Raw genomic sequence first — 27,085 nt, 5'->3', positions numbered from 1 at the left:
AATGTGGGTGCTTTGAGGAAACATAGTCTTCAGAACGTGAAATCTGGTGCATAATCCTGCCATTTAATTTAGCGGAAAAGACCAACCTGAAGTGCAGGCAGGCCCCACGGTCACTGCCCACGTCTGCTCCCTGTGCCGTCTCTCGGGGCTGGGATCTTCGGGGGTCTGCCGTGCAGCGGGTGCTTCCCATGGGAGCACCTGCCCCAGGACACCCCCTCCTTTCAGCTCCACACCCAACGGGAACAGAAATGAAAGCAAATTTGGATGGCGCTCCTGTGAGCAGCGCCCTGGAGACCTGCACACCCGCTCTCCTTCCTGTCCCCACCCGCCCCGGGATTCCCTCATCGCTAACACCTAACGGTGTTAGCTGGGGGTTCTGCTCAGATTGTCATCGGTTTTCTCACTGGAATAAAGCACCTGGCAGGGTTCCCGCGCCGCTGCGCTGTGAGACGGCGCGGCGAGTGCCCGCGGCACCGCTGAGGGAGCGGGAGGCGGTGCCTGGCCAGCGCCGCGAGCGGGAAGGCGGCGAGGGGCGGCCCCGGTGCCCGGCTCCCGCCTCCTCCCTCCCCTCAGCGGGGCGGCTTCTCCTCCCCCCGCCTGTCTTCTCTCGGCGGGGCAGCTGCAGTCGGCTGTGGGGGCTGTGAGATCGCTCCGTACCGGGCGGCGCGGTGGAGCTGGGCTCTCCGAACCCGGTAGGTGCCGTCGCGGTGCGGGGCCTGACCCGGCGGCGGTGGGGAGCTGCCTCAGCGCTGCCCGCGGCGGGAAGCGCGGGAAGGGCGTTTTTAATTGCGGAAAATGATGATCAGTGGGGTGGTCCGGGCTTCTGCGCGGGCCCAAAAATAACCTGGTTTGTGCTAGTGGGCAGCAGTGCTGCGCTCACACCTGAAGATTAGCGTTTCGTCCATTTATGTTTCCGCGGTAGTGCGCATAATTTGGTGCCTATGCTGTTTAAAAGTGCCAAGTGCTGTCTGTGACCGTGGAGCAGCTGCTGTGTGCGGGGCTGACCGCGGCTGAGTCCGCCCTGACAGCTTGGGACTGCTCCAGGACGGCTCGTGTTTGGAGAATTCTTCGAATGCCTCAATACGCATAAAGCACGGGTTTAATTAACAACGTGGGGTACTGAGGAAATGCTTACAAAAAGTCAGTGGTAGGTAATTGTGCAGAGTATTTAAAGCCAGTTGAAATGACAGGTCTATTAATGGCAATGGAAGGCTATTTTAACGTTATCTTGGAAGTTCCTCTCCTGTCCTTTGCTACCCCCGTGCTTTGGGTACTGTTAACGTAGTGTTTATTTGCGTGTTTGGCATCAGGGTGGACTTGACTCGGAAGGGCTGTTCTTGTGCCTCACTGCCTGCGGCTCTAAAAGCCATTTGTGTGTTTGAAGCCGTGCTGTGTTTCCTTGCCCAGGGTTTTGTCTCAAGTGCTTCGTACTCTGGGCTGGTGCAGATGAACTCACCCGTTTGCTTCATGAATTTTGCGTCGATGCTCTCTAACACTTAGACTAATACAGTGGTTGTCCCAGCTGTGCTTGCAGGCAAACTGACTGTGATTTGTGCCATGGTGTTTGCAGTAGTGACACACTCGATGGAACCTGTGTTAGAGGCTTCTCATTAGAAGATCTGTCTTTGGTAAGACAAGGTTTTCAAAGGTAGACAGTGAGTTATCTTTGGGGTTTTTAATCTTGTTTTTTTATCACAGGTCTTACCTAGACTCACTAAACTTGTTTGCCTGCAGTGTGTGGTGCAGATGAGAATAGACATTTTCTTTTCAGGGGTCAGTTGTGTGTTTGGAAAGCAAAGTAGTTCTGTAATGTCCTACAGAACATTAACATAGCTAGTGGGGTTGTTCTGGACAATGTTATGTAGCTTTGTGTCTGTTCATAAGGGTGGTAATACTTTTTAAGGTGCACAGTCTGTATAGTTGCTTAGGTTAAATTTTGAATCTGTATTTTAAAAGACTGTTAATCTGAGAGATGACTTCTCTCTTTCAAGAAAAAACCTGCTTGTTACTCTTACAGTTATCCTGTTAAATGGCTTTGACTGGTGGCGGTATTAAACCAAAAGGGATTTAGTATTATACTGGGGAGAGCTGGGTCATGCTTGCTTTAATGCTTCTCTTCAAGAGAAGCTGGGAATTCTGCTGCAGGACAGTAGTGTTCCCCCGTCCTGTGTTAAAGAGGTGCAGAGGGCCATGTCTGAGCTGAAACAGTGAGTTAGAAGCAACTGGAGATGCTCTGGTTGTCCCTTCTTTTGCTGACTGGAGCATTCCTATCACTCAGCTCTTTGGGATGAATTAAGGCAGATGCTGAGGCCACGGTGGAACCTTGGTCAAGACTCTCACCAGACCCAGCAGTGCTTTGTAACAACAGACTCCTACAAGAAACAAGTCACGCTTTAACAGCCCTGAGATATGAATTTTCCCTGCTGTTTATCTGTGTTAACATATTTGCGTGTTGTCCTTGCGACTCACCTGCCCCTCCTGGTCATGTAGCTCTTGGGTATAAAGGCAAGAGAAAGAAAAATGCTTGAAACAGGCATGGGAAAAAAATTAATACAGACTAGAGCAGATTTAAGAACTGTATTTTAAATTCTCTGCATTTTGAATCACATAGTACAAGGTTGATTAAAAATGGAATAAATTTTCAAAGTGGGTTGGAGTGGGTAGTTAAAATTACAGGTTGTGTGTGATAATGCAGGCTGGCAGGCTTGGTTCAGTGCAGTCTCACTTTCCTTGTTGCTTAGCCTTAGGAATGCTTCTGTAATGGATATTAAAGATTAAATGATCAAAACACAACGCAGTAGTAACAGAAATTCCTAGATAGTACAACTTCTGTACTATAATGCAAAAACACAGAATATAATCCTTGAGATGAAGCTCAGGCTTTTTTATAAGGCTTTTTATCAAGCAAACTGTGAGGTTTAGAGCAGTGTTTGTGTAGTTCAAGGTGTGGTTATTGAATTCTGTTTTAAAGATCACGTTATGTGAGTATGGCTCTTGGTATATCCACTTCCAAAGTAAACACCACAAGTACTTTGCAAGAAATATGGTTCCAAGAAAAAACAAGAGACTTTTTATAAACACCATTAGCTTTAAATAGAAACTGATCTGTGTGGTGATACTCCATTTACACAAGTCAGTCACTGCTGCACAAACCTGCAGTCCTGCATTGCTGCTGCTTCTCAAACTGTCCTGAACGCCATGGATCTGCTGGTGTGTGTGACAGCAGGAGCAGAAGGGAGTGCAGGACAGCACTTGGGTGTAATGGGGCTGTCCAGTGCTCTGGTATGTCCTGGAATAGTCACATCCTTGAAGCATCATTGACACCTGCTGTCTGTGTGTGTGACAGGCAGTAGAGTTTCTCCAGCACTCAGTGCACACTGAGTAAGATGATCACGGTAAAAATGGCAGTGGCAACTGAGGACACCTTCTGCTGCCAGGTATGTGCTACTGCCCCTTTCCAGAATCGACAGCTCCTGTGTGGTCTTTCCTGGAAGAGCAGGTTATGTGAGCACTCCAGAGCTGCTCCAGGGCAAAGTGAGGTGAGCTGGCTGAGACCTCCTCCAGCAGTGGTTTTCCAGAGCTGCTGCTGCCTGATGGAGATGGAGTGCTGGAGTTACCTGCGTTGCTGGCTGAGGTGTGGGAATGCTGCCCCCATCAGAAGAGCAGTAATCAACGAGATAATGTTGCTGGTGAAAGCTGCCACATGTTAAGGCACTGTTTCTGTGGTGACCAGTTTCTTAGTAACTGGGGAGTAAAGTCTGCAACTATGAATACTGCTGTAGGAGTGTATTCACCTTCCTGTTTCGTGGAGAAAGAGGACTCAAAATGCAAAGGGCTGAAGAATAACAATGAAGCAAAACTGAAAACTGTGGTTTATGGTTGTTCTATTAGGCTAGCTGTGTGAAAATCCCTGATTTTGCTGGTTGGGTGAAGAACTAAACAGTGTGACACTTGGAAGCATCTGTTTTAAATTACATCCTGTTGCTCAGCCAGCATCAGGGCCACATTTTGAAAATTCCCACTAATCCTCTGTTTTGTACATGCCAGTATTTTCAGAGTATCTGTGTAAACTTCTACCTCTTCCAAGGCTTTTGATCATTCCTCCACCTCATTTTTCTGTAATGTGCTACACTTTCAGCAGCCTATTTTCCACTGTGGACTGTTGATTGTATATGAGCTAAAAGTCAGTTTAAATCTTGTGGATGGTGGAAAATTTTTCTGTGTTGTACTAATAATACTCTCTAATTCATTTGATTAATAATTTGTGCACAATACCCTTGAGAAAACTTGTCCTGAAAAGATTTGAAAACCTGACTGTGGTGTTCAAGGTAAAACAAGTTTCTAAGACTAATGTTGTGAAACTCAGCATTTCATATAAGGAAGAATAAAAACACTTGGAGGAGGAGATAACCAAGTATAGAATAATGCTAGCTCCTATCTTCTCAGTCCTGTAGCAGTTTAAAACCAGAATGCCTTCTGGAAATCCAGCTCTAGCAGAGGTGTTCAAAACTGCATGTAGGTACTTGAGGATTACTTTTATAGAGCCAGATGCAAATATGTTTCTTTTCTGTCAGTGTGCTGACATTGGTGTCATGCATTATTTTTTCTTTTAATAACAGCCCTTTTCCTTTTTTCCTCTCTCACCCAGCTTCTTCCCCCTGTTTGCATGTGCATTGGAGGAGTGGGTGTTCCAGTCGTTGCAGGAGTTAAACCAAACCTCCTGCAGACATGGCAGACGAGGACCTTATTTTTCGTATGGAAGGGATTGATAATGCCAGAACGACTCCAGCGGACTCTGGGAATTATCTTGATGCTGATAGTGATGATGAAGACAGTTATTTTATCTGTCCAATAACTGATGATCCAGTTTCTAACAAGTCTACCAATACCAAAGTAGACAATTATTACAGCAGCTTAGCAAAAACTGAGCAGTACAGTTCAAGCTCTTCTCCCAGAAGCTTTAGCTTTAAGGTAAGTATTGGCTCCAGTCTTCATTAAGGTTTTGGTTTTACTTGGTTGGCATGAGACATTCTCTAACTGCTTCATCTCTTGTAACTAACACTTTTCAGTGAAGATGCTCATCTGTTTTTCCAGACCTGCAGTTAATTCCATTAAGCCAATAGTCTGACACTGCCATGGAATTGCTTACTGTCCCTTTCAGTTCAGTGGGAGATCTTCTTCCACTCAATCCAGGAGAACAATTCACTACCATAAGGATCAAACCATTTACAAGCAGTGCGTTGATTGGGAAATTCAAAAGATAATACACTTGATGTAAGATAAATTGAGGCCTGTCAGAAGGTAACTTATTAATTTTGCAAGCCTATGATATTTTTAGTTGGGCAAATAAAATCGTAAATTATAAAATCTAATGATTAGTTTTTATGTTGTAATTCCTTCTTAGGGAGCTTTTGACATGTTGACTTTCATGCTTGGGCATGAAGTGTCACATTGGAGTAGTTCCTGGCAGTGTAGAGGAGCAGTATCTGACCTTTTTGGGATGAGCAGCAGCTACAGCATTGCAGGAAGGTCAGAGGGGCCGTAGCTGGTGCTTCCTTGGCAGTGTATCCTTTTTAACTCAGCTCCCTTCACACAGATCAGGCCAGGCAATGGAGCCTCAAGTGACATCCACTCTGTAGCTTAGATATTCTAAATAAACACAGTTTGTGCTAAACTGGCATGTCTCTTAGATTTTGTCTAGACTACAATTTAATGTGGTTTATTAACACATTTCTTCTTACAAATATTAACATTTATTTAATAGATACTCTAAAGTCACAGTAATGCTTAATGCATGCTTTATTTGTGAAAAGATTCCAGGGGATTTGTTTCAGTCAGATAACATATTGAGTAACACATTGAAAGTGAAGCTGGCTTGTCTGCAGAAAGATTTTTACCAAAGCTAGTGAATAGAAACTTTAAAAGGTGCATATTCCTAAGGAAGGTGAGGAGCAAAAGCTTAGTATAGAAATGGGACAGATGTTGGTGTATGCTAAGCTAAGCAAGTTAAGACCTGATAGGGAGCTTGTTCTTCGTTTGTGTGTACATTTTAACATGTTCTAAACACTTGCCTCTGGGTCTGCAGTGCAATTTCTGAGTCATATGGTCTGAGATAAAACTGATAAGGACTTCAGAAATTGCAATTATTTCCTCCTTCCTAAGCTGTCATTTTGCTTCTGCAGAATGTTTGTGCCCGTGTTTTGATCTCCACCATGTCTAGTTTGGAACTGTAGCTCCTATGACAGATAAATTGCTTTGTGTGGAGATGTGGAGCAAGCAAGTCTCCATGTCCTGTTTAAGCTGCAGGAATGGTGACTTCCAACATAATGAAGCAGACAGCCAGAACTGATGGCATCCTAAACCCCACAGCCTGGCCTATCAGAGTCTGCCTGTCAGACCTCAGAGCTAAAGAAAGGCAGTATGGGCCATTGATAATGAGGGGCAGAGCCAGATAGAGAAATTGTTGTTAACTCTCTGCTTTAAACAGGACTCAGCAGTGTTTAATTAGCTAGTTAATAGGCAAGACCCTTTAAATACATGCTTTCCAATAAAAAAAATTACCAACTTACCTCAATAGGTTTGTTCACAGGGGTTCTAAAAGTGAACTTAAATTGGAAATATAAACTGAAGAATGGCTTTTTACTGGATTTTTTTTTTAAACTAACAAAGAGAACCAAGACTCTTTGTCAATCATTTGTCTTATCACATGTGTTTTCCTGCTTTCATGTCTTTCATGGATCCTTTAGAATGACACACAGCATCGTTCTAAGCATGGCTCTGTGGTTGACCATGGTCGGGTAGGTTAAAAAGAAAATGTCAACACCATGTCTAATAGATGCATTATGATTTTTTTTGGTTTGTTTTTTTTTTTCCCCTTTTATGGACCGTTTTTTTGTTCATTATTTTATTGTTTGGGAGGACTGATTGCCTCAGCCCATAAAAGTCATCAAGTCAAAACTAAAGGAGGTACTCATTAAATGGAATAATACCCATCGTGTGTTCTCTACCCTGAAATGGCACTGTATGGCAGCCATATGCCTCCAGCAGGAGAAAAATTGCCCTGTTAGCACCATTTGATTTGATACAGCTGATTGACCAAGTAATTCTTGTTGTTGTCTCTCCTTATTCCTTATTTCTGTCATAGGTATTTAAGTGTGGAAATTCTCAGGTCCATATAAGCTGTCATTGCATGATCTGAGGCAACTTCATTTTCTTGTGAAACATGTAGGAAATCTTTGTCAACATGTCCTTTAAACTAGTTTTCTTTAATGTAGTATTATTTTAATTTTGCGTTACTATTGTCAGAAAGGGGAGCGTTTAAATTGTTTGCAAGGTATGCATAGTTAAAGCTGAAATTCAAAATAAACATGAACATTTAAAGCTTAGCTGCTTCAAAAACTTCCTTGCTGCCGTTGCTGACACAAGTTCATAGAGTATTTTTTAAATAAAAAAAGACTGATTTAAATTCCTGAGGATAAAAACCAAAAAAAAATCCCCAAATGTCAAAAGTTACCATTTCTGCACACTTGAAATTCAGTCAGAGGCAGTAATAATACCTCAGAGCTCAGTACTTCTTTACTGGCAGGGTGCAGAGTGCTTTTTCTCCTGCTTACTTTGCAAAAGGCATTTGGCACATCACAGGGTCATATCTCCAGTTTTCTTGGAAATATACAATGTAAAGAGAGGGAGAACAAAATGTTAAGAGTAAAGCGTCCAAATTGGCTGGTAGAGAGAGACTGTTTATACTCCAGAAAACTGCTTTGATATTTTACTGCTGACTTGGTGAACATTGAAATAGCTACTTGTCTGGAATTGTTATAATAATCAATTTTTACAGCTTTCTAATTTCTTCATTCTCATGCTGAGCAGAGTCTGGGACCCTTTATCCATATAAACTGTATCATTACTGGACTTTTTTATACTTACTTGTATGCATGCAAAATCAGCATATGCTGTTAGGTATGAGAAGCTAAAAATCAAAACAGAAAAAGTGAATTAATATCATTTAGGTGTGCCTTATTGCCACTTGCAGGGTATGTCAGAGATATCTGCAAATTACCACAGGTTTTGTAAATTATATCTGGTATATACTGTGCCAGATTCTATTCTCAGTAACTTTACAATTGGTGCAAATTGAACTGAAATCTATGCTTTATATATCTGAGGTAGTTTCATTATAATTGACACTATAAAAAGGTCATGGTGGTCTTTGGTACTGTTTGGTCTCTGCTCTGAGCAGTGCTTTGGGGGCTTGTGTAGTTGCACATCTTCATAGCATTGAGATCCTGATGTGCTCTAGAAAGTGCTGGTTTTGTGAGCTACTGCTGATTATAAATAAAGTGCCAGTCTGTAACTTCTTCAGGAAACCTGGAAACATGCTATTGAGAAAGCCAAGCACATGCCTGATCCCTGGGCAGAATTTCACCTGGAGGACGTTGAGACGGAGCACGCCACTCGTTACAGGTCTGTGGGTCTTCTGCTTTGGATGCTGATGTTAAATAGGGCTGCTGGTTTGTGCAAGGGCTGTGTTTGTGTCGTGCAGAGTATCTGTAGTTACATGGCTGAAGACTTTTCAAAATGCCCAAAGTGAGTGTGTTTTAACTCAGTCTCCCAGGAATATGTAAGTACTGCACATCATCAAAAAAGAAACCTTTCAGCAAACCATGGTCACACTCTTTCTCTCCCACCTAAGCAGTATCTAGGACTTTCGCTGTGTAGACAGGAAACAAGGCTGAAAAGTATTTTCTAGTTGGTTTATTGATGCCATAAATTTAATCTAATAAGGAAATGAATCCCAACAAAGAGGCAGCATACTTAGTTTAAGTAGTTTAGGAAAGAAAGCAACATAAGGCCCTGTGCCTTTCCCAAAACAGAAGTTTCAGTGTTGCTGGTCCATGCAGTATTGCATGTGGCTGGAATTTAAATCCTTATAAAGCCCAGAATAGCTCAGCGTGGTCTACGTGCTAAAAGGCAGTTTGGCCCTGAAACTGGTTTCAGTGCTTTAACACGAGCTTTGCCAAAATATTTACTCTACTGACACAGGTTTCTGGGAGGAAGGGTTAGGGGTTAGAGGGCAGTTAATCAGCACTTAGCATCAGTGTTTGGGGAGGCCTCCCTTCCAGTCCCGTAGCAGTCATGCAGTGCTGCTCTTCCCCATAGACTGCATCTGTCCCTGGTCAGCTGCACAGTCCTGAAATAGTTTGCATATTTTAAAATACAAATAAGTGAAAATTTTAGTTTAGGGCTACTCAATACACTACTAAAAAGAGATGGCTCCGATACTCCTATTTTCATCTTTTTTATCTACTGCAAACTGGGATGATACATAATATATAAGGAGGAATATGGGGTGTCTGCGTGCATGAATTACTCTGTGCAGGCTGGGGGAACCAAGCTGGAAACAATCATGTGTTGATGACTCAGCTGCTGTGGTTCTCAATTTGGCTTTCGCTGTGTTGGGAGTTAAAGGGGTGGGGAGAGACCACAGTCGAACTCTTTGTATTATCACAGGGTTGTGCAGGGACTTGCTCTTCCCTCAGTGCAGTGTTGGGCAGTTCCTGGCCCCACCGCTTCTCACAGCTGGTGCTGCTCACATGCTCCACAGCCCCGAGGCAGGTTTATGCAAGCTCAGGGTTGGGGGAGACAGCCTGGTCAGTGTGTAGAACTTAGTGAGGCCCTTTTTGCCCCCCAGTGTGCTGCCCAGGCATCACAGAAGAGGTTTAATTTCAAAGCAGATGAAGCCTGATTTGCAGTGTTACAGAAGTTCAGATTCTGCATTGCAATCTGCTCATTGACAGGAGGCTTCAGTGTCTCTTCAAAGAGTTAAATGTGTTTCTGCTTGCCTGCCCAAAGTGAGGAGGACCAGAGTGTGGTGGGAAGACTAGAAGCTTTTGTGTGGGAGTGGCAGCAGCACTTTCCAGAGTCAGTTACAGATGAGGAAGGATAGGTGCTGGAAACGGGAGGATTTGGGTTCCCTTTGCATTTTTCTGAGACATATCTCCTGATTTTGCAGGTATAATGCAGTTACTGGGGACTGGGTTGAAGATGAAGTCCTTATCAAGATGGCTTCACAAGTAAGATCACACTGTCCTTCATGTTTACTAGCAGCAAGTTTGTAACTTCCTTTCTGTTCCTGCATAGTGGCAGCAAGATGTTTTCCTCATAGAAGCTTTGAAATCTCAATGTAGTTCTTTTCTCCTATCTCTTTTTCTTTGTCTCATTCTCTCCAGGATAGAGTAGAAAATGGAGTCAGACCTTCCCTGTCAGCAACATGAGGCATTTGTTCCATTCCCAGTGATTTCCCTTCCATGTCACCCCTCCCATTTCCTTCTGGCATCATTTCCCTGCCTGGCAGTAGTCTTACTATTTTGTGTGCTCCCAAATAATTTCTGCTTTTAGAATGAAAACCAGCTGAATCTTCTGTATGTGAGGGTAGAAGGCACTGTCACTTCCCATTTAAGTCCTGGGGTTGATTGTGTGTTGGGGTTGCCTCGCTCTGTGCTGCTGGCATAGTATGTGGCATCTGGGGAGATGATGCTCTGTTTGGCACATCCTGAATGGAAGCCTGAAAGCAGAGAGCATGAGGTCTGTGAAGCTTCTTTAGGCAGACACACAGAGCTGACTCCCAACTGGGGAGAGAATTTAAATAACTTATTTAAAAGACATACCATGTCTTCTCCATGGAACATTGGGGGGGGAGGTTTATCCAAATGCCTTTTCCCCAGATAACTGCTTGCACTACCAGTGGGTTTTCACTTTTCCTTGAGGAAATATTTTTATAGAGCCTGTTTGAAAACTGCTTTCTGCACAATGTAAAGGGGAAGTCATGGTTGTGTCTCTTACTGGCTAGAAATTAACTTTGTGGAAATGGCAATGCTGGGTTTTTGTTTCTTCTTTTCCCCAGCCTTTCGGCCGTGGAGCAATGCGAGAGTGTTTCAGAACGTGAGTACCTGCCCACTTCATCTTTGTTGGCTTCCCGGCAGTATTTTTTTCTGTGGTGACTCTAATTTCACTTAGGTGTAGTGGAAATTGTGTGAAGCTCAACTCCTTTCTAAAGGGCATTGCTGAGGGGTTTATTCCTGTTTGTGTGACTCTACCTGCAGGGAGTGGCGTTCAGAAAGGAGAATGTTCTCTGAATGTTCTACTTCAACCATTTCTGGGAGGCAAAATGTTACTGAATATTAATATTCGTTTATATGCTGCTTTGTTTCTGTGTTCCTTGTGTGCTAAAATACTTTAAAATTTTATTTGAGGTCATAGGTGTGGGCAGCCTGGAGACCAACTTGAGGCCTATAGTTAGGCAGAAAAAAGGAGAAAAAATGTTTGGATGGTGCCATTTCAACTGGAAAAGCCTCAGCTTGTGAAGAAGGTTATCTTCCTAGAGTTTGCTTTGGATCACATAAACCAGAATAATGTTCTGAGTAAGGCAGAACTTGAACACTTAACAGTTGCACTGCCCAGAAGGATAAAGTGTGGGGGAAGACAGAGTAGGAACTTTTCTTTCCTTGCAGAGTGTTATCAAATGTCATTGTGGGCATCAGCATCCAGGTATAAATTGCTTTGTGCTAAGAGATTACCCCACCCCTTCCAGGTTCTGGAAACAAATGTACATGTGTGTGTGTTTAAAACCATTCCCTCTTCTTCCCATATGTGGAATCCAGAGAAATTGCACTTCATGTGTGGTTTCAACTCTGGAAAGATAGATACTCCTGAAAGACAGAAATGTGATGTTTTGAACTTGAGCAAAATGGAAGACAAGTAACCCTTCAGTGCTCCAGTTTGGTGTTGTTTCAGTATCAGTTCACGCTGGTGGCTCTGTTCCTGCAAAGCCAGCTGGATACAGTAGTGAATGAAGCCTAGGAAGTAACAAATCTCAGCCTGCTGACATTGCTTTTAGCTCTTGTTATTTACCAAACTCCCCATTACACAATATTTTGAGGAATGCCATAAACAGAAATTTGTTAGCAGTTTTGCCTTAACCTCTGGTATTAAGAAAGCATAACTTGAATGTCAGCTTCCTACTGCTGGTTTCCCATATGTGTCAGTGGTACATTGCTATTTCCCATCTGGAGCTCTCTCCTAGATTGTTGTAACTCTGCTAGTCTTAAGTTAAGAAAGTGACAGCATTAGCTGCCTGTGGCCCAGTGAAACAATGAGAGGGTATTGGCTTTAGAACAACATGAGCTGGCTTGTTTTATGGAGAGGAGTGTGTTCCTTCAAGAACTGGGAAGTTTGAGAGCTGGCTGGAATTCTTACCTCACTTCCTTGTTCATTCTTTCCAAGGCCTCTGTTGCAGTGACTGTGTACCCATCCCTGTAGGAGGACAGGCAGCATCAAGTTGTTTTGCCTGTAGAGTGTCCCCTGTACCAAGACCTCTGCACCAAGGTCTTGGCAGGGAGAGGAGAGGGAAGGGTTGAGAGTTTGGGTGCTGCTGCTAATTAAAGCACCTGCTTAATGCATTTGTTGGCAGTCAGCAGATCCTCTCTTATCAAAGCTTTCCTGTGCTACTCACTACCACCCTCCTGCCCCAGCCCCCTCGCTTTGGAGGGATCTGTGGATTAAAGATTTGCACATCAACAAATTGCATCATGAGAACTGTCAGGTGCAATTTTGCTTCTGGGAGCATGTGGGTTGCTGAGCAGTAGCTGCTGTGTGTTGAGAAGCAGCAGATTGCATTTATCCCAGAAGAGGTTTCTCAGTTCATGTTTGAAAGGCCACTCCCTGGTAATTTCTGCAGAAAATAATTGTTGACATTAGAACAGGTTGTTGAGGAGGCACCAACCCTTCAAACTCTGGGTTTGAGAGGAACAGGGAGGGAAAGGAATTGAGAAAAGGAGAAAGTTCAGAGCACAAGGAGCTGCAGCTAAACCAAACAGTTTGGCACATCCCAGCCATTCCCAAGGGGTGTTTCATTTTCCCTTGTCCCCTTCCTGTGCTTCACGTTTCAGGTAGAATACCTGGTAAATGACTGAGGGTAATGCTCATCTTGGAACCTGGCTCTATCCATGCAGGCTAAGAAATGGGAAAGATTAAACTAAAATCCTTGGGTTTCCTTTCACTAATGATTGATTTGTCTTTCAGAAAAAAGCTGTCCAACTTCTTACACACTCAGAACTGGAAAGGTGCCTATAATTATGTTGCCAAGCAATACATAGAGAGTGTGAGCAGGGATGTGTATTTTGAGGATGTTCGACTGCAGATGGAAGCAAAACTCTGGGGAGAAGAGTACAACCGGCACAAGCCACCGAAACAGGTGCATTCAAAGATCAAAGCAAAAATGCAGTACTGTGCTTCTATTGGCTTCATTTCAGACATAATTTGGAGGGAATTACTTGTTCACATTCCATCACATTCAAATTCTTAGATAGATTCTTTTGCCCTACTGTGTTTTCTGTTAAATGATAGCTGATTTTCAGTGGAGTAAATACAGAAATTGCTTTATATTTCCAGGACTAGGGGCTGTGTGTTTGTGCATGTCTGACTGGTCTCAGCTGTTGACTGAAAACCAAAATAAAATTATATTTGTAGTGCTCTCTTTGATGTGTGCCCAGCTGCTTTTGAGATAACCAGGGATGTCACAGAATTTATTGCCAGCAGCAGTCTCAGCAAGTGCTTAACTGTTAGTGCTTCAGGAAGGTAGATGCTTAAGTCTTGCACATCTATCCAAATATGTAACTAGCAGTGAGTTTTGAGAAGAGCTGGAAACCTGCTGGAAGCCTTAACAATTTTAATGGCCAAAATGAGAGGTTTTGATATGTGGGATATTTGCATTGCCTCACATGTAGGGGTTAGTTAATAACTACCTGTCTCATAACAACAAGGTGAGTTATACAGTGAAGCACACAGAGAAAATTTACAAATATAGAATTTTTAAATGCCATATAGGAGAAAATATGCAAGTAGAGTGAGAGTTGTGATGGTTTCTCCTTTAGGAATGTGTATGGGACAGAGGGAGAAGGTAAGGCAGAATACAGAGATACCTGAACAGTAGATACCTTCAGTCCTTCTCTGAAAAGGCATTTTTTCAAGTTGTGCAGTAGTGGCTGTATGCTTTGCTCTCTAGGTGCAGAGCAGACTCTTTGCAGAGTACTCTTAAGGTGCCCAGAAGATAAAATAGAAAGCCAGCACTTACTAAGAATTTTTTCAGAGGGATTTGTTGCAGAAGTGAGGTGTTTTGAAGTGACTGCTTTTAATTTATGGAATTCCTCCAGTAACTCAAGAAGCACAGTACTCTTCCCCCCAGTTAAACAGAAAGATTGTAGCAATTGTTCAGATTCTTGTGTTGGGAAAGTTTTCATGGCTGAGGATTCACACACACTTTGATCCAAAGACAGTATTCTGTTACTCATTGTTTATCTCCTTTCTGTCCCCAGGTGGATATAGTACAGACTTGTATTATTGAAATGAAGAACAGGCCTGGAAAGCCTCTCTTTCATCTGGAACATTACATCGAGGGCAAATACATCAAATACAACTCAAATTCTGGATTTGTGCGAGACGACAACATTCGTCTAACTCCGCAAGTGAGGCTTTGTTTAACGGTTTCCATAGAGTGCTGCAGGGAATTTCTGGGCTCTCTCCAGAGGTCTTGCATGACTGCCAAGAAAGGAAACTGCAGGCCCTGCAGTACAATGCCAGATTAATTTCTCTATTTGCAGTTTGTCTGCCCCTTACTTGGGGCCTGCTCTTTCAAGCGCTGAGTGCTTCTTTCTTGCATTTCAGTTGATTACAGTTGAGTTGAACAGGGTTAATACTCTTTGGAAACCTTAAGCCCTTTAATTATAACTGCAGGCATCAAAATATTTCAAACTTTCTTCAAATCGAGGCAGTGAGATCTCTCATGTAGTATGTACTGAATAGTCTTTTGGTGCCTCATGTAATACACAAGAGGTGGCTGGTATCCAATGCATGTAAATAAATCTAGCCCATTAGCATATAAAAATGTTGGTTTTTCCAGCTGCAGCCTCTCAATAGCTGAATCTGAGATTGCATGTAGAAATACAAGTATAGATTTCAAGTGATTCTTGAATCTTGTGAAATAAATTTAAAATACTGTTGAAAAATGCAAAGTGGTTGATGTAATGAAGGTATTTTACTGAGCCTTGAGAGTTTTGTTCTTTACATTTTTTCCACTATTTTTAAGGTATTTATCATGATGCTTAATTTAAGCAAAGAATTTATGTTCTGGGCTGTTGTCTGTGCACTGACTCGGTGCTGTGCTTTCACAGGTTGGGAACAAAATGTTCTGTGGTATTTGCTGCAGTTAAAATGTTTGTCTATCACCACCAGTCACCTCCCCCAGGCCTGGCAACACTTTTTTGGAGGCCTTCCCAGAAGATTCCTAATATCTCAGCTTTATGCTGAAGAGAAGGGCTTTTTATACCTGATTCTTGAAATGTGTTTTTTGGAGAGCACAAATGTATAATTCATTGTCTGATACACAAATGTAGACACAGAGCAGTCACTCAGGGGAGCTCTCAGAGGGGAAGGAGAATTTGTGGGGATGCTCACATTTTTTTATGGGTTTTTTTTCCAAGATGTGGCAGAGCTAATGCTTGTTGGCAGAAGGAAGCAGTGTCCCAGAGATGCAGAGCTTGCAGATTCACAGGCACAGCCAGAATGTTTATACAGAAGTTATTCTGCACTGGCTTCAGAGCCCACTGTTGTTCCCTCTGCTAGCCAGCTCCCCACTACCTAAGGTGAAGACTCTAGTGAAAAACAATCTCCAGGACAAAAATGAGGAATTAAGCAATCTTCTTTACCCTGCCTGTGCCCACTGCTACTTTTCACCCTGCCTTTTTTAGCCTATCTGCGAGTTGGAGCAGGTTGGAGAGACAGGATACTACATGCTTTTAGTCTCTCTTGCTGCTCTCATCATGATGTTTATACCAGTTATATTTCACTGATAGGGTTATCAGACTTCTTTTCCCATCTATAACAGGTGAATATATGTTGCTGTTTCCAGTAGATCAAGGGAAAGTGTTCTCAGGCATCTTCTGTGGTTCTTTCCAGGCCTTCAGTCACTTCACCTTTGAGCGCTCAGGACACCAACTCATTGTTGTTGATATCCAGGGAGTTGGAGATCTTTACACAGACCCTCAGATCCATACAGAAAGTGGTACAGATTTTGGAGATGGCAACCTAGGTAAAATCAGTGATTCTGTTTCACCTACTAAGGGGTGCTTCTTTTTATTTCCCAGCTCTGCTGAGTAGCCACTCATTTCTGAGGGTCTTGCAAACAGCTGGGGAAGTTCTATTGTGAGGAGTCCTGTACAGCTCAGCTGTCATATAAGGGCAGACTTAAAATGAGAGCTGATCTTGGCTCATGTCTCCTGGCTTACTCCTAAACAAGAAATGTAATTAAGTAGTTTCTACAATGTGAGAACAGTAATCATGGCCTTTGATTTCCTTGTCACATTGCAGGAATGGATACAGCTGAGTGCAGAGAGATAGGCACCATGTATTTTTGAAGTTCCAAGTGTCTGTATATGAAGTTGTTCATAGGACACTGCAAGTTTCGTAAGCAGGATCAAATTTAGGCACATTTCTCAGCGATGCAGCCAAATTAGGTTTTTATTATATCCTGTTCATATATAGCTTTTCAAGATTTTTCAGACTCTGTTAAACTCTCTTGTGCAGAGAGAGTGGAAAGCTCTTACAGGTGTTGAAATGGAAGTGGATTAGGCTGTGTGCTACAAAGCATTTTCTCTCTCTCTCTGGACTTTTTAGAAAAAGCTTTCGGAATTTTTGCTTTTGGTAAGTAAATCATAATAAAAATTTAATTAAACCCTTTCTTCACCTTTTTTTAATGCCTTAGGTGTTCGAGGTATGGCCTTGTTCTTTCATTCTCATTTCTGCAACAAGATCTGCAAAAGCATGGGGCTTGCACCATTTGATCTTTCATCCAAAGAGAAAGATGCCTTGGATTATAATAAAAAATTGCTTGTAAGTGCTTGATGAAAAAGTGTAATTAAGCTGTAGCTTTAATTAATAGGGAACCTTGTAACACAGTGTATGCTTGGGACCAAGGAGATCTTTGAATGCTGAAATAATTTATTAAGTTTTGGATCTCACAAACCTGATTTGATGCTTGTTGCAAATTGATCTCAGTTTCAGCTAATTTTGGTGGGAATGGGACTTGATGAAACACTTTGAATGAAATTCAGTCCTAAACAAAACGCTCTCTGACAGTAAAAATGTCAGGGCTTGATATTTTATTGCAGTGTAGAACTTTTCAAAGCAAATACTTCAGTATACATGTGCATATTTATACCCTCTCTTTTGTAGAGGACTCCTAATAAACATTCACATCGGCTTGTGTAGCATGCTTGGAATACACAGAAGGATTATTCACAGGGCTTTCTTGTTGATTTGCCAAGGAATCCGCTCAGACGATTCTCCGTGGCACAGAGGAGAAATGCGGCAGCAGCCGGGTGAGGACGGTGTCCGGGAGCCGGCCCCCTCTGCTCTTCCGCCTGTCTGAGAACTCCGGGGATGAAAGCATGAGCGATGTGGCGTTTGACTCCCTGCCCTGCTCTCCCTCCTCTGCGACCCCTCACAGCCACAGGGTGGACGTGCTTAGTGAGTGAGCCTCATACATCACCTCGGGGGGCGGTTCTGAACAGCGGGCTTGTCTTACTTCGGTTTTGTCTTAACTTTGTTCTTAGGCACAACAAGCATTGGTTTAGTCCAGAACAGTTGTTTTTGGTGCTCCTCTTTGAGCAGAAATAGCACTGAAAGTACTTCTATGTAGATAATTAATGTACAGATGCTTCTGTGAAAAAACAGCAGTAAAATGATGATATCTAGAGCTTTTTCATCAATCATGTTATCCTTGTAATAACAGCAAATATTTCTCCTAGGCTGGCCTGTGTTCAATGAAGTAGATAACTTGGATCAGCTTGACAACAAAAGGGTGAGTGTCTTTCCAACAGAAAATGAGGTTGCAGTTGCCTAATGAAATGTGTCTTTATAGGACTTCCCAAAGGTTTTGTTCAATAAAGCACATACAGGTGCTCTGCCTATTTTTACTCCTGCAGATCATGTTACCTTTGTGCATTTGCTGTTTCTAGTAAAGGAAGAACATTTTATTTTAATATTTTAGTATTCATTATTTTGCCACCAGAAATTTATTTACATCTGGTGTATTTTAACAGGTACTTAAAGCATATACCTGTTCCCCTGCTTTCATGTTGTGTCTTGGGCACTTGTGCCAACTGCTGTGGCATGAAAGCTGAAGAATCCCTATGGATGAGGTCTCTGCAAATACTGGTACCATGGGATGTTAGAGACCCTTGCATGAGGAGATGCAGGAAGTTTGCAATGGGCATTTTCCAGTGCTGGGCCTTAGTGCCAGGGGCTGTCAGTTGCTGATTTTCCACTGAAGATTGAAAACTGTATTTAGTGGATTCTTGATTTGATAAAATGTGCAAGTTGTTGGTTTTTTTTAATGTAGGTAGGGAGAAGACAATCTTAGACAGTTCTTTCTGTATAATAAGTCCTGCTCCTTCTGGCAGAGGCAGCACAATCATTTTCATCCACTACAACCATCCAGTATTTTTCATTGAAGCAGCAAAAGGTTTGCTCTGTGAGAAGTGTCAAGCCAAGGTCCTTACAAAGTGGGATGCTAATGCTGTTCTATTCTTGTCTTCTGTAGGATTTTGAAAACGGTGGAGACAGTGGATATCCCAGTGAAAAGAGAAGTGAGACAGAAGATCTGGATCACAGAGAGAGGGTAAGAACCTGACTGGTATAGCAGAGTTGGGCCTGTTCATGCTTAAACTGTTTCTGTAGAAGAATCTTATTTTTTGTCCTTTGTGATCTAGATCTGATCCTGATCTAGACTTTGAAAACAGAGGAAACAAATTCCCCGATGCTGAAAATTACTTATTCATATTGGGAATGACAATCCTACAGGAAAAAATGATTTGTAATGAGTAGCTTAATTTCAAATACCGTATTTGATTAGATGTTGTTGTGTGGGTTTTTTAAGTATTGTGTATTGCATTTGGGAGGTGTAGCCATCTTCTTGTCATGTGGAATCTATGAATGTGATTTGCTTTCAGACTCGTTTACCCTCTTTGCATTATATAGCTTGAAACATTACAGAGCTTGACGTTGTTGTCAGGTAATAATATGGAACTTCAGAATTCCTGTGGGTTACGTGGTTACTCCTCCAAAATACACATTTTTAAATAAATGCTATTTGACCTGGAGATCTTAACAAGATACTTAATTAGAAGACAGGAAAGAGAATACTGCTTCCAAAGATACTACTCCTTTTGTCACCTCCTTTTGGCAAGGTATTTGCCATGGCATCTCCAGTTTACAGGATTAAAGCCCGTGTGTGCCAAGTTCCTGATCATTTTGATACGTTTCTTAGTGTATTGTGATATCAGTGAAAGAAAAGGATCCAGTGGAAACCATTTTGGTCATTGTCACTATTAATTCTGCAGGATGGGGATAGTGTAGAGGGGTGAACCTGGAACACATCAGTTGCTGCAGATTGAATGATGCAAATCTTTACATTAACATAGGGCCATTCAAACAACAACCGGAGGCAGGAGTCTGATGAAGACAGTTTGGGGAGCTCTGCAAGGGTAAATAAAGCAGAAATGTTCACAGTATGAGTTTGCTGCTCTGCGTGTCCTTTGTTCCACTCATCTGCCACCTAACCACATCACTAAACCAGATGTCAGTTTCCCTTCCTTTTCAGCTACAGAAAATGTTTATTAATATCAACTTACCACTCTGTTATTTCCTTTTATGTTTCATCTTTATTTGCTCATTCAAGAAGTACTGTGAAACGAATTGTCGCCTCTGTAGCTGATCTCTGCCATAAATCAGTGATTATGCATGGGTTTCTCACTTAAAAACATAAATTTTAGTTCTATGGATTTTTTTTCTACCTAACTAAATTATATTTCCTTTTTGCACGTCATTTTTGGAATTGCATCCTCTGTGTGATCATATGATTTCTTAAAAACATGCAATGTTTGAAATAGATACACAGTGGAGAGAAGCACTGTCACCTAACTGAGTTAGGAAAGACCGGACCTTGAATGTTTTTACAAAATATAACTTCTGGTATAATTGGTCTTTCGTTTAACTTAAACAAATAACTGCTGTGAAAGGAAATTAAAAGCAGAGCTTTGACAACAATTAATAATTCATTGAGATACAATTTTCAGAATTTCCTTTTAATTATTATATATTCCTGTTTCAGAAAATTGAAACAGCTTTAACAGACTGAAGTTCTGTGCCAGTAACCTTTCCTGCTGTGTTTCCCCTGTGTACCTGCAAAGGCCTTAATTATGATAGGATTGTGTTCAGCTACTGTTTCCCATTGACCTCTTATGTTGAAAAATTTCTTCTCATTTGGGTTGCTCCTCCTGAGAAATGCCAACACATGTATCTGCCTGTCATTGTCTACTTTGTTACATGTCATTTTCCTAGAGTTCTAGAATGCAAGCTGCATTTTAAGTGTTGTGAACTGAAATTCTGAACAGAAAAGTGTGGGTTTCATTTTTTTTGTGCATGGGTGACTTCAGTGCTTGCAGTGTGACTATTCAGTTGCTTATTTTTGTAAGTAACTTTTTCTGATTCAGACCTTTAAGATGATTCTTTAGTTCATTGCAAAGTGATGATGTTTGGATTAGAAATAGAGGGGTTTACTCCATTTCTTTAATGAACAATAATAACCATTTATTCAGCTACTAGTATGACTTTTGAAAGCTGTATTTTAAAATACAGTATTTACTACCAAGTAACAATATCAATGGAGGCTTTGATTCCTGGGTGGTAATCCATATGGATGGGAATATTAATTTTGAATATAAATAACCATATATTTCATATTTCAGATCAGTGTTGAGAAATGGAATCTCTACAACTCTTCCAGAGTCCACATCCACAGACCATCCTGTGTTGCCCAAGAAATTCAGAGGCTCAATGCACTAGAACTTGAGAAGAAAATTGGGAAGTCAGTCCTTGGAAAGGTAGGATGGGCCTATTGATACTGTTTTATCCAACAAGAAGCATCTTGTATTTATTACTTACATAGAGGTGTTGCCCTGCCTGTGTTTATTTGTGCAGGTGAAAATAACACATCCATATCTTTGTGTCACCTACCCATGTTGTATAAGGGACATCTGAGTTCAGGAACCCGTGAATTCCATCTGCTTTTGGCCTTGCAATGTCTGGGCTCCTTTGGGAAGAACCCTGCTGTTGTTAGTCTGCCTTTCCAGAGGCATCACACAGGGAAGATACAGTGGGATGGATATGGTGTGCCTGCTCCACATACATCACACATAGGCAAAGCTGAGCTCCTGAAAACTGGTAGCATGGACTGACTCTTTTTACTCCAGACTTTTCCAGATAATGCAAATGTGAATTAAGTTTGGGTTTATGTATGGCCTTAAGCCCATACCTAAAACATCTTTCTGAACACTCTGGGAGCCTTAGGTGTTCTCAAACCTCTTGGTGTGGGAAGAAACCTGTTTTTCACAGAATCATTTAAGTTGGAAAAGATCTCAAGATCAGAGTCTAGCCTCTGACCAATCACCACCTTGTCAACCAGACTGTAACACCAAGTGCCATGTTCAGTTGTTCCTTGAGCACCTCCAGGATCAGTGATTCCACCACTTTCCTGGGCAGTCCATTCCAATGTTTAACAACCCTTTCCATGAAGAAATTCTTCCTGATGTCCAACCTGAATGTCCTCTGGTGTAGGCTATCTCCTTTCATCTTGTCACTAGCTGCTTGGGAGAAGATGCTGACCCCCATCTTGCTAGAACCTCCTTTCATATAATTGTAGAGAGTGATAAAATTTCCCCTGAGCCTCCTCTTACTCCAGGACATACCTCTAAGACCTGGTAAAGTGTGGGCAGAGGGGGTTTGAAGGATCAGATCCCTCCATGATCCTGTGTCTGTCCTGTGCAATTGTGCCCAGGTTCACCTGGCCATGGTTCGCTATCACGAAGCCGGGCGCTTCAGTGAGAAGGACAAGGAGTGGGATCAGGAGTCGGCCCTGTTCCACCTGGAGCACGCTGCAGACTGCGGGGAGCTGGAAGCCATCGTTGGCTTAGGACTCATGTGCTCTCAGCTGCCACATCACATTCTTTCCGAGGTCACTCTGGAGGTATGGAAAATGCCAAAAAGCAGAATTGTGGTCCATTGGAAAAATAACATAGGAATAGCAGGAAAGGGAGACAAAGCAAAAACCATAGTTAGGTGTTCTGTAGCCTCTCCAGAAAAAATAATTACTTTGTGATTAAGGATTTGGACAAACCAGCAAAAAATGCCGCCTCTTTCTGGTTTTGCCAGTAAATTACTGCATGCCTTTGGGAAGCTTTTGAAGCCACCTTTTCTATTCATCTGCTTTATTTCTTGTGGCTGTGCCAGTTTCTCAGACATAATAAATACTTGCTGACTTTGAGAACCTGCATTTAGTGTTAGAGATATGAAGGGATGGTTTTACTTAGAAATAAGCATTTTAAAGGTTTTGTTTCCTTTAATAGGACACAAAGGAGAACAGAAATAAAGGATTTAATTACTTGCTGAGAGCAGCAGAAGCTGGAGACCGGCCTTCCATGATTTTGGTAGCAAGAGCATATGATACAGGTGTAAATCTTGGTGCAGACAGGTACTGTGCATGGCTAAGTTAACTTGGTGGTACTTCACTGAGGCAGGGCTGGGGCAATGATTTTTCTGCTTTTTGTTTTTGTTATTGTTTTTGTTATTTTGTTTTGTCCTTGTTATTTACCTGGGTTTTCTGTTTTGCACAACAGTGAAACTCTATAAATTTCATCACTGCCAACATGAAACTTTTAATTGAAGTTCACTGAGCATTCTCAGTACGAAAATAACTGATTTTAATGTATTTATGAAACAAGACTCTTCAGGTTTTTTTCTAAATCAGTTACTTTCACAAATGTAAATGCCAGACCAAAACCATACAACTGGTAATGAGGCTCACACTCTGGAGTTCAGCAAAACACTTCAGTCAAATACTTTCTCCTCTGTAATTCCTGCATAATGTGACCCCATCCTCATTTTGCTGTAGTGATCTAATGCTGCAGTGCAGTTAGTGAGTCTTCATGAGAATATTTGCTTTCTTGGAGAGCATCAAAGCTCTGAGAAGCTGGTACAAAATTGGGTGCTGAATTTCCAGTGGAGAGTACATTTGTTTCCTAAGGGAACCATCTTCCAAATTTTTTTTGTACTTCAGGGCCCGGGACTGGAAGGAGGCACTGCACTGGTACAATGCTGCGCTGAACATGACCGACTATGATGAGGGAGGTGAATATGATGGCACTCAGGATGAGCCCCGGTATCTGCTCCTGGCCAGGGAAGCAGAGATGTTAATGATGGGAGGGTTCAACCTGGATAAGGATCCACAGAGATCAGGTGTGGCCTCATTTTGTTTCTGTTATCTATAATCTTGCTTTTCCTTCCCTTCTCCCCCAGCACGTACCCCAAAAATAGATTTCTTGCTCCAGCTGTTACAAAACACAGAGAGGGTCAATACCTTCGGATTTAATGATGCTGGGTGTAACAAGGCTGGTAACAGTGAAAGAAGAGATCTTGGCAGTGACAGGGTAGTGGGTGGTGCCAGGTCCAATCTGTGGCACACTGAGTCACTGCCAGGCAACCTTCACTCCCTCCGAGGCTGCTCTTCTGGGTCACTCTCCTGAGCTGCAGGTTGCTGCTTGTAGTTTGAGTTACACCCATGACTCCCAGGCCCTACACAACATTCTCTTAGTTGCTGCGTAACCTACATCCTAGATGTCTGTCTTGGGGGGCTCCTACAGGCTGATCCTATTTCCCATCCTTCCAAATGTATTGAGGAGCCATCAGCAGCCACTTGTGTCACTTTCAACTTGAAGAGCAGAAGCCAGATTCCCAGCTGGTGTAACTCTGACACTATTAAAACACACCCATACATCCGGCCCTGCAGTTTGACCTCAATTTCTCCTTTTGTCCTTTATTTGCTTCAGGCTAAAACCATGTTCTTTCTTTACTCTGTCAGCATAACTGATACTGTTTCCTCTCTAGGTGAGCTTTACACAGAAGCAGCAGAAGCGGCCATGGAAGCCATGAAGGGCAGACTGGCAAATCAGTACTATGAAAAAGCAGAAGAGGCTTGGGCAGTGATGGAAGAATGACACTGAAATTAAGCAGTTCTTGTATATAATTTTTTAATACACTTGCTGCATTTGCAGCTAAAAAGATGTATTTTTATGTGATGTTACCAGTTTCTTTCTTTCATATTTTAGTTTTATAATTTTTTGAGGGTAGAAATCTAAGTGTAAGTAGTACGTAGGGTGCCATAGCATACTTCTGTTTGTGTTTTAAAGCTGTAGTACTGACACACTTGGACCTTTTGTACATTTTTACTGTTAGAACTAAGAGGTCTCTTTTTTTTGACAGAAGAAAATGAGGCCTTCTTGTTTAGGTTTTAGACATCCTGTTTTTTACACAGCAAATGATCAGTTTACATTTTCTTCTCCTCTCCCCTCACAGAAAAACATTTTCCTAAATTCTCAGCATTTCTTCATCATTTTTGGTGTATCTCACCAAATTTGCACATGAATGTAAATTTTCAGTTTATGGATGCAGCTACTGATGTTAGTAAGTAGTCCCATTCTGTTTTGCTGACATTGTTGGACACTGTTATTTTCAAATGAATTTCAGATGGAATCCTTAGTTTGGGCAGGGGTAGGGAAGATGATTCAGATTGGCAGTGAGGATATTCAGGGTGGAATGTTTTATTCATTACCAACATTGCATATTATACCATTAGAAAATCATGTTCCTGATGAGGTGAGGCATCCAGCTCCCTCTCTGAGTTTCACATTTTGCACCATATAAAAATTTAGTCGGATAAAATTCTACTGACCTTATATTTGTCTAGGGATGTACAGTAGCAAGATTTGTAATATATGGATAATTTGAAGTTATTTTTACAGTGGCATCTCAAATCCAGTGAAGCTAGATAATCTCACTTAAAATGAGAACACATTTTCCACCATGTTTGAAGAGGGTAGGAGATGTTGATTCACCTATTTCTGTGTACAGATAACAATTTTACATGGTTTAAGTATATTTTTAAATGGTGTTTTATCTGTAAATGGTTTCAAATGCCATTTAGAGAAGAATTGCTGGTTAGAAAGGGAGAACAGAATTTGTGTCCTCTTTGCCTAATCCTAACTAGTGAGGGGAGGACAAACACCTGGTGGTGATTGAATTACCATTGTATAGAGATAAGTTTCTTCCAAATCCAGTCTTTTATTCCAAAGCTGCCATGCCATCTATATGGATATTACAGAAGCTGTTCCTGGTCCTTGGTTGTGGTTAACAGGTGTTTTGCAGGAGATTTAAGATGGAAGCTTCTGCCTCCTTGGTCTTGCTGTCTCCTGAGGTGTAAATTGATGTGCACAAGGGGCAGCCCCTGTGAAGTGCTGAATGACCTGTAATGCTCACCACTTCAGCCAGGCTCTTAAAAGCAGGCTCAAAGCTAAGCAGGCTGAGAGATGATGCAGGATTGATTAGGATTTCTCACTTGCATAGCCAAGGAATATTAATTTCTTGTAAAATGCAGAAACTGTTCAGGGAACAGAAGTCAGTTCTCCCTTTCCTGTGCAAGTTCCTGTCACTGGGATCAAATTGTGCTCCCATTTTCTCATTTTTATGGCAAGTGGATCTTGAATTACTGCTTAGACAGTATCCAAGGATGATGTCAATAACAACTGCCACTGTCTGAAAGGGGTGATCTCCTGGTGGTTAAGGGAGTGAAATGGGAGGATTTGAATCCTTTCCAGGAGAGAAGGGAAAGTAATCCTCAGTTGTGCTTCTGGCTGGTTCTGTAGCTACCAGGTAGTTGCAGCTGTGAGCAGCCTTGCAGCACATGGCAATATCTTCTAGCTGTATATTGCAGGGGTTGTGGGAAAGCAGTGCCCACAGCCTTTTCTGTTTTGTTATGAGAGTGAAGACCAAGGTCTTCACCCAGTAATGGAGGAAGGTCTCATTTCTACATCCCAGTTGATCTTGGGTAGTGAGGTACTAAAATGGCCAGATTTTTGCACCTAATACTTTTTATACCTATTATGTTGAAATAGAACCAGAGAACTGTAATTCAGATGAATGTTTTGGTGCCTATCCAAAGTTCTGCTTTAGATGCCTAAAACCTCTCTGGGATGTGGCTTTTTTTTTCTATTTCAGTTCATAGCATTAAGGTATCAGCTGTCAATGAAAGGTGAAGCCATTCCCCTCTAAAGACAGTTGAATAGTCTGTTTTGTGCAGAACCTATACAGTGTAGGGACTATAGCAAATTTAGACAAAAGGATTTCTTTCCCTCATAAGGTGTTGATGCCAAATCTTTGAGATTTTCCTTGAGAAGGAAGCATGTGTGACAACACCACTAACCATGTAGGGAGGAGATTGAAAGTGCCTGTCCAAAATGTGCATGCAGAGGATGTAGAGTGTAATAATTGACACTTTTTGGTGTAGTCTAATTTGCTAAATTCAGTAGTTGCTAAAGTTGCTGTCAGCTCTGTGTAGATCTGGTATGTAAATGTGCACACAACTCAGTGCAAAAATTATTATGATTGATTCTTTGTCTGCAAATACTGCTTTTTAGTGATGAAGACTACCTTCTGTCCTAAGGTGTATCATATGATTTAGCCATACAGTAAATGGGACTGTCAACAATATGAAAATAGAAATTGTTTACAGAAATATTCACAACTTATTCTGTGACATTCTTTTGAAGGGAAAAACTGTATATTTTAAAGACTTTTGCAATGATACTGCTATATGCTGTATTTTTAATCTATTCACAATGAATAAACAAAAATCTGTATTTTTAAAAAATGTGAAAATGAATCTGAGGCTCAGCCTGCCAGAACTTACCCGGGTTCAGTGTTTCCAGATGTCAGTGGGAATATTGCTTGGGTAAGGACAGTGAGATGGAAGCCTTTGTTTGTATGTCAGACAAGCAAATACTGCTTGCCTGCATCACTTAGTCCTCTCATTCACTTTGTCTGGGTTCATTCTGGCTAGTCAATAAAATGGTTCTTTTTGTCA

The 27,085-nt window shown here is 41.8% G+C and overlaps 1 protein-coding gene across 4 annotated transcripts; it reads left to right on the top strand.

Annotated features, from left to right (window-relative positions):
- Positions 1-607: 607 nt before the first annotated feature.
- EEF2K (eukaryotic elongation factor 2 kinase) lies at positions 608-27,085 on the top strand. Of its 4 annotated transcripts, XM_069029604.1 has the most exons (19): positions 608-692; positions 4,649-4,971; positions 6,747-6,797; positions 8,363-8,463; positions 10,013-10,073; positions 10,904-10,941; positions 13,081-13,252; positions 14,373-14,522; positions 16,012-16,144; positions 16,817-16,944; positions 17,379-17,580; positions 17,862-17,914; positions 18,656-18,733; positions 19,536-19,598; positions 20,862-20,996; positions 21,950-22,138; positions 22,518-22,642; positions 23,228-23,406; positions 24,055-27,085. In XM_069029604.1, exons 2-19 carry the CDS (start codon positions 4,729-4,731, stop codon positions 24,162-24,164), a joined length of 2,211 nt encoding a protein of 736 aa, XP_068885705.1. In that variant the 5' UTR covers positions 608-692; positions 4,649-4,728; the 3' UTR covers positions 24,165-27,085. The 4 variants fall into 4 exon arrangements, with proteins under 4 accessions (XP_068885705.1, XP_068885706.1, XP_068885707.1 ...); XM_069029605.1 differs by lacking the exon at positions 6,747-6,797; XM_069029606.1 differs by lacking the exon at positions 19,536-19,598.

This window comes from Aphelocoma coerulescens, chromosome 14 (assembly GCF_041296385.1).
Source record: "Aphelocoma coerulescens isolate FSJ_1873_10779 chromosome 14, UR_Acoe_1.0, whole genome shotgun sequence".
In the NCBI taxonomy this organism is placed as follows: Eukaryota; Metazoa; Chordata; class Aves; order Passeriformes; family Corvidae; genus Aphelocoma; species Aphelocoma coerulescens.
Note: the sequence above shows the minus strand (reverse complement) of the source record. Positions and strands in the feature narration are given on the sequence as shown.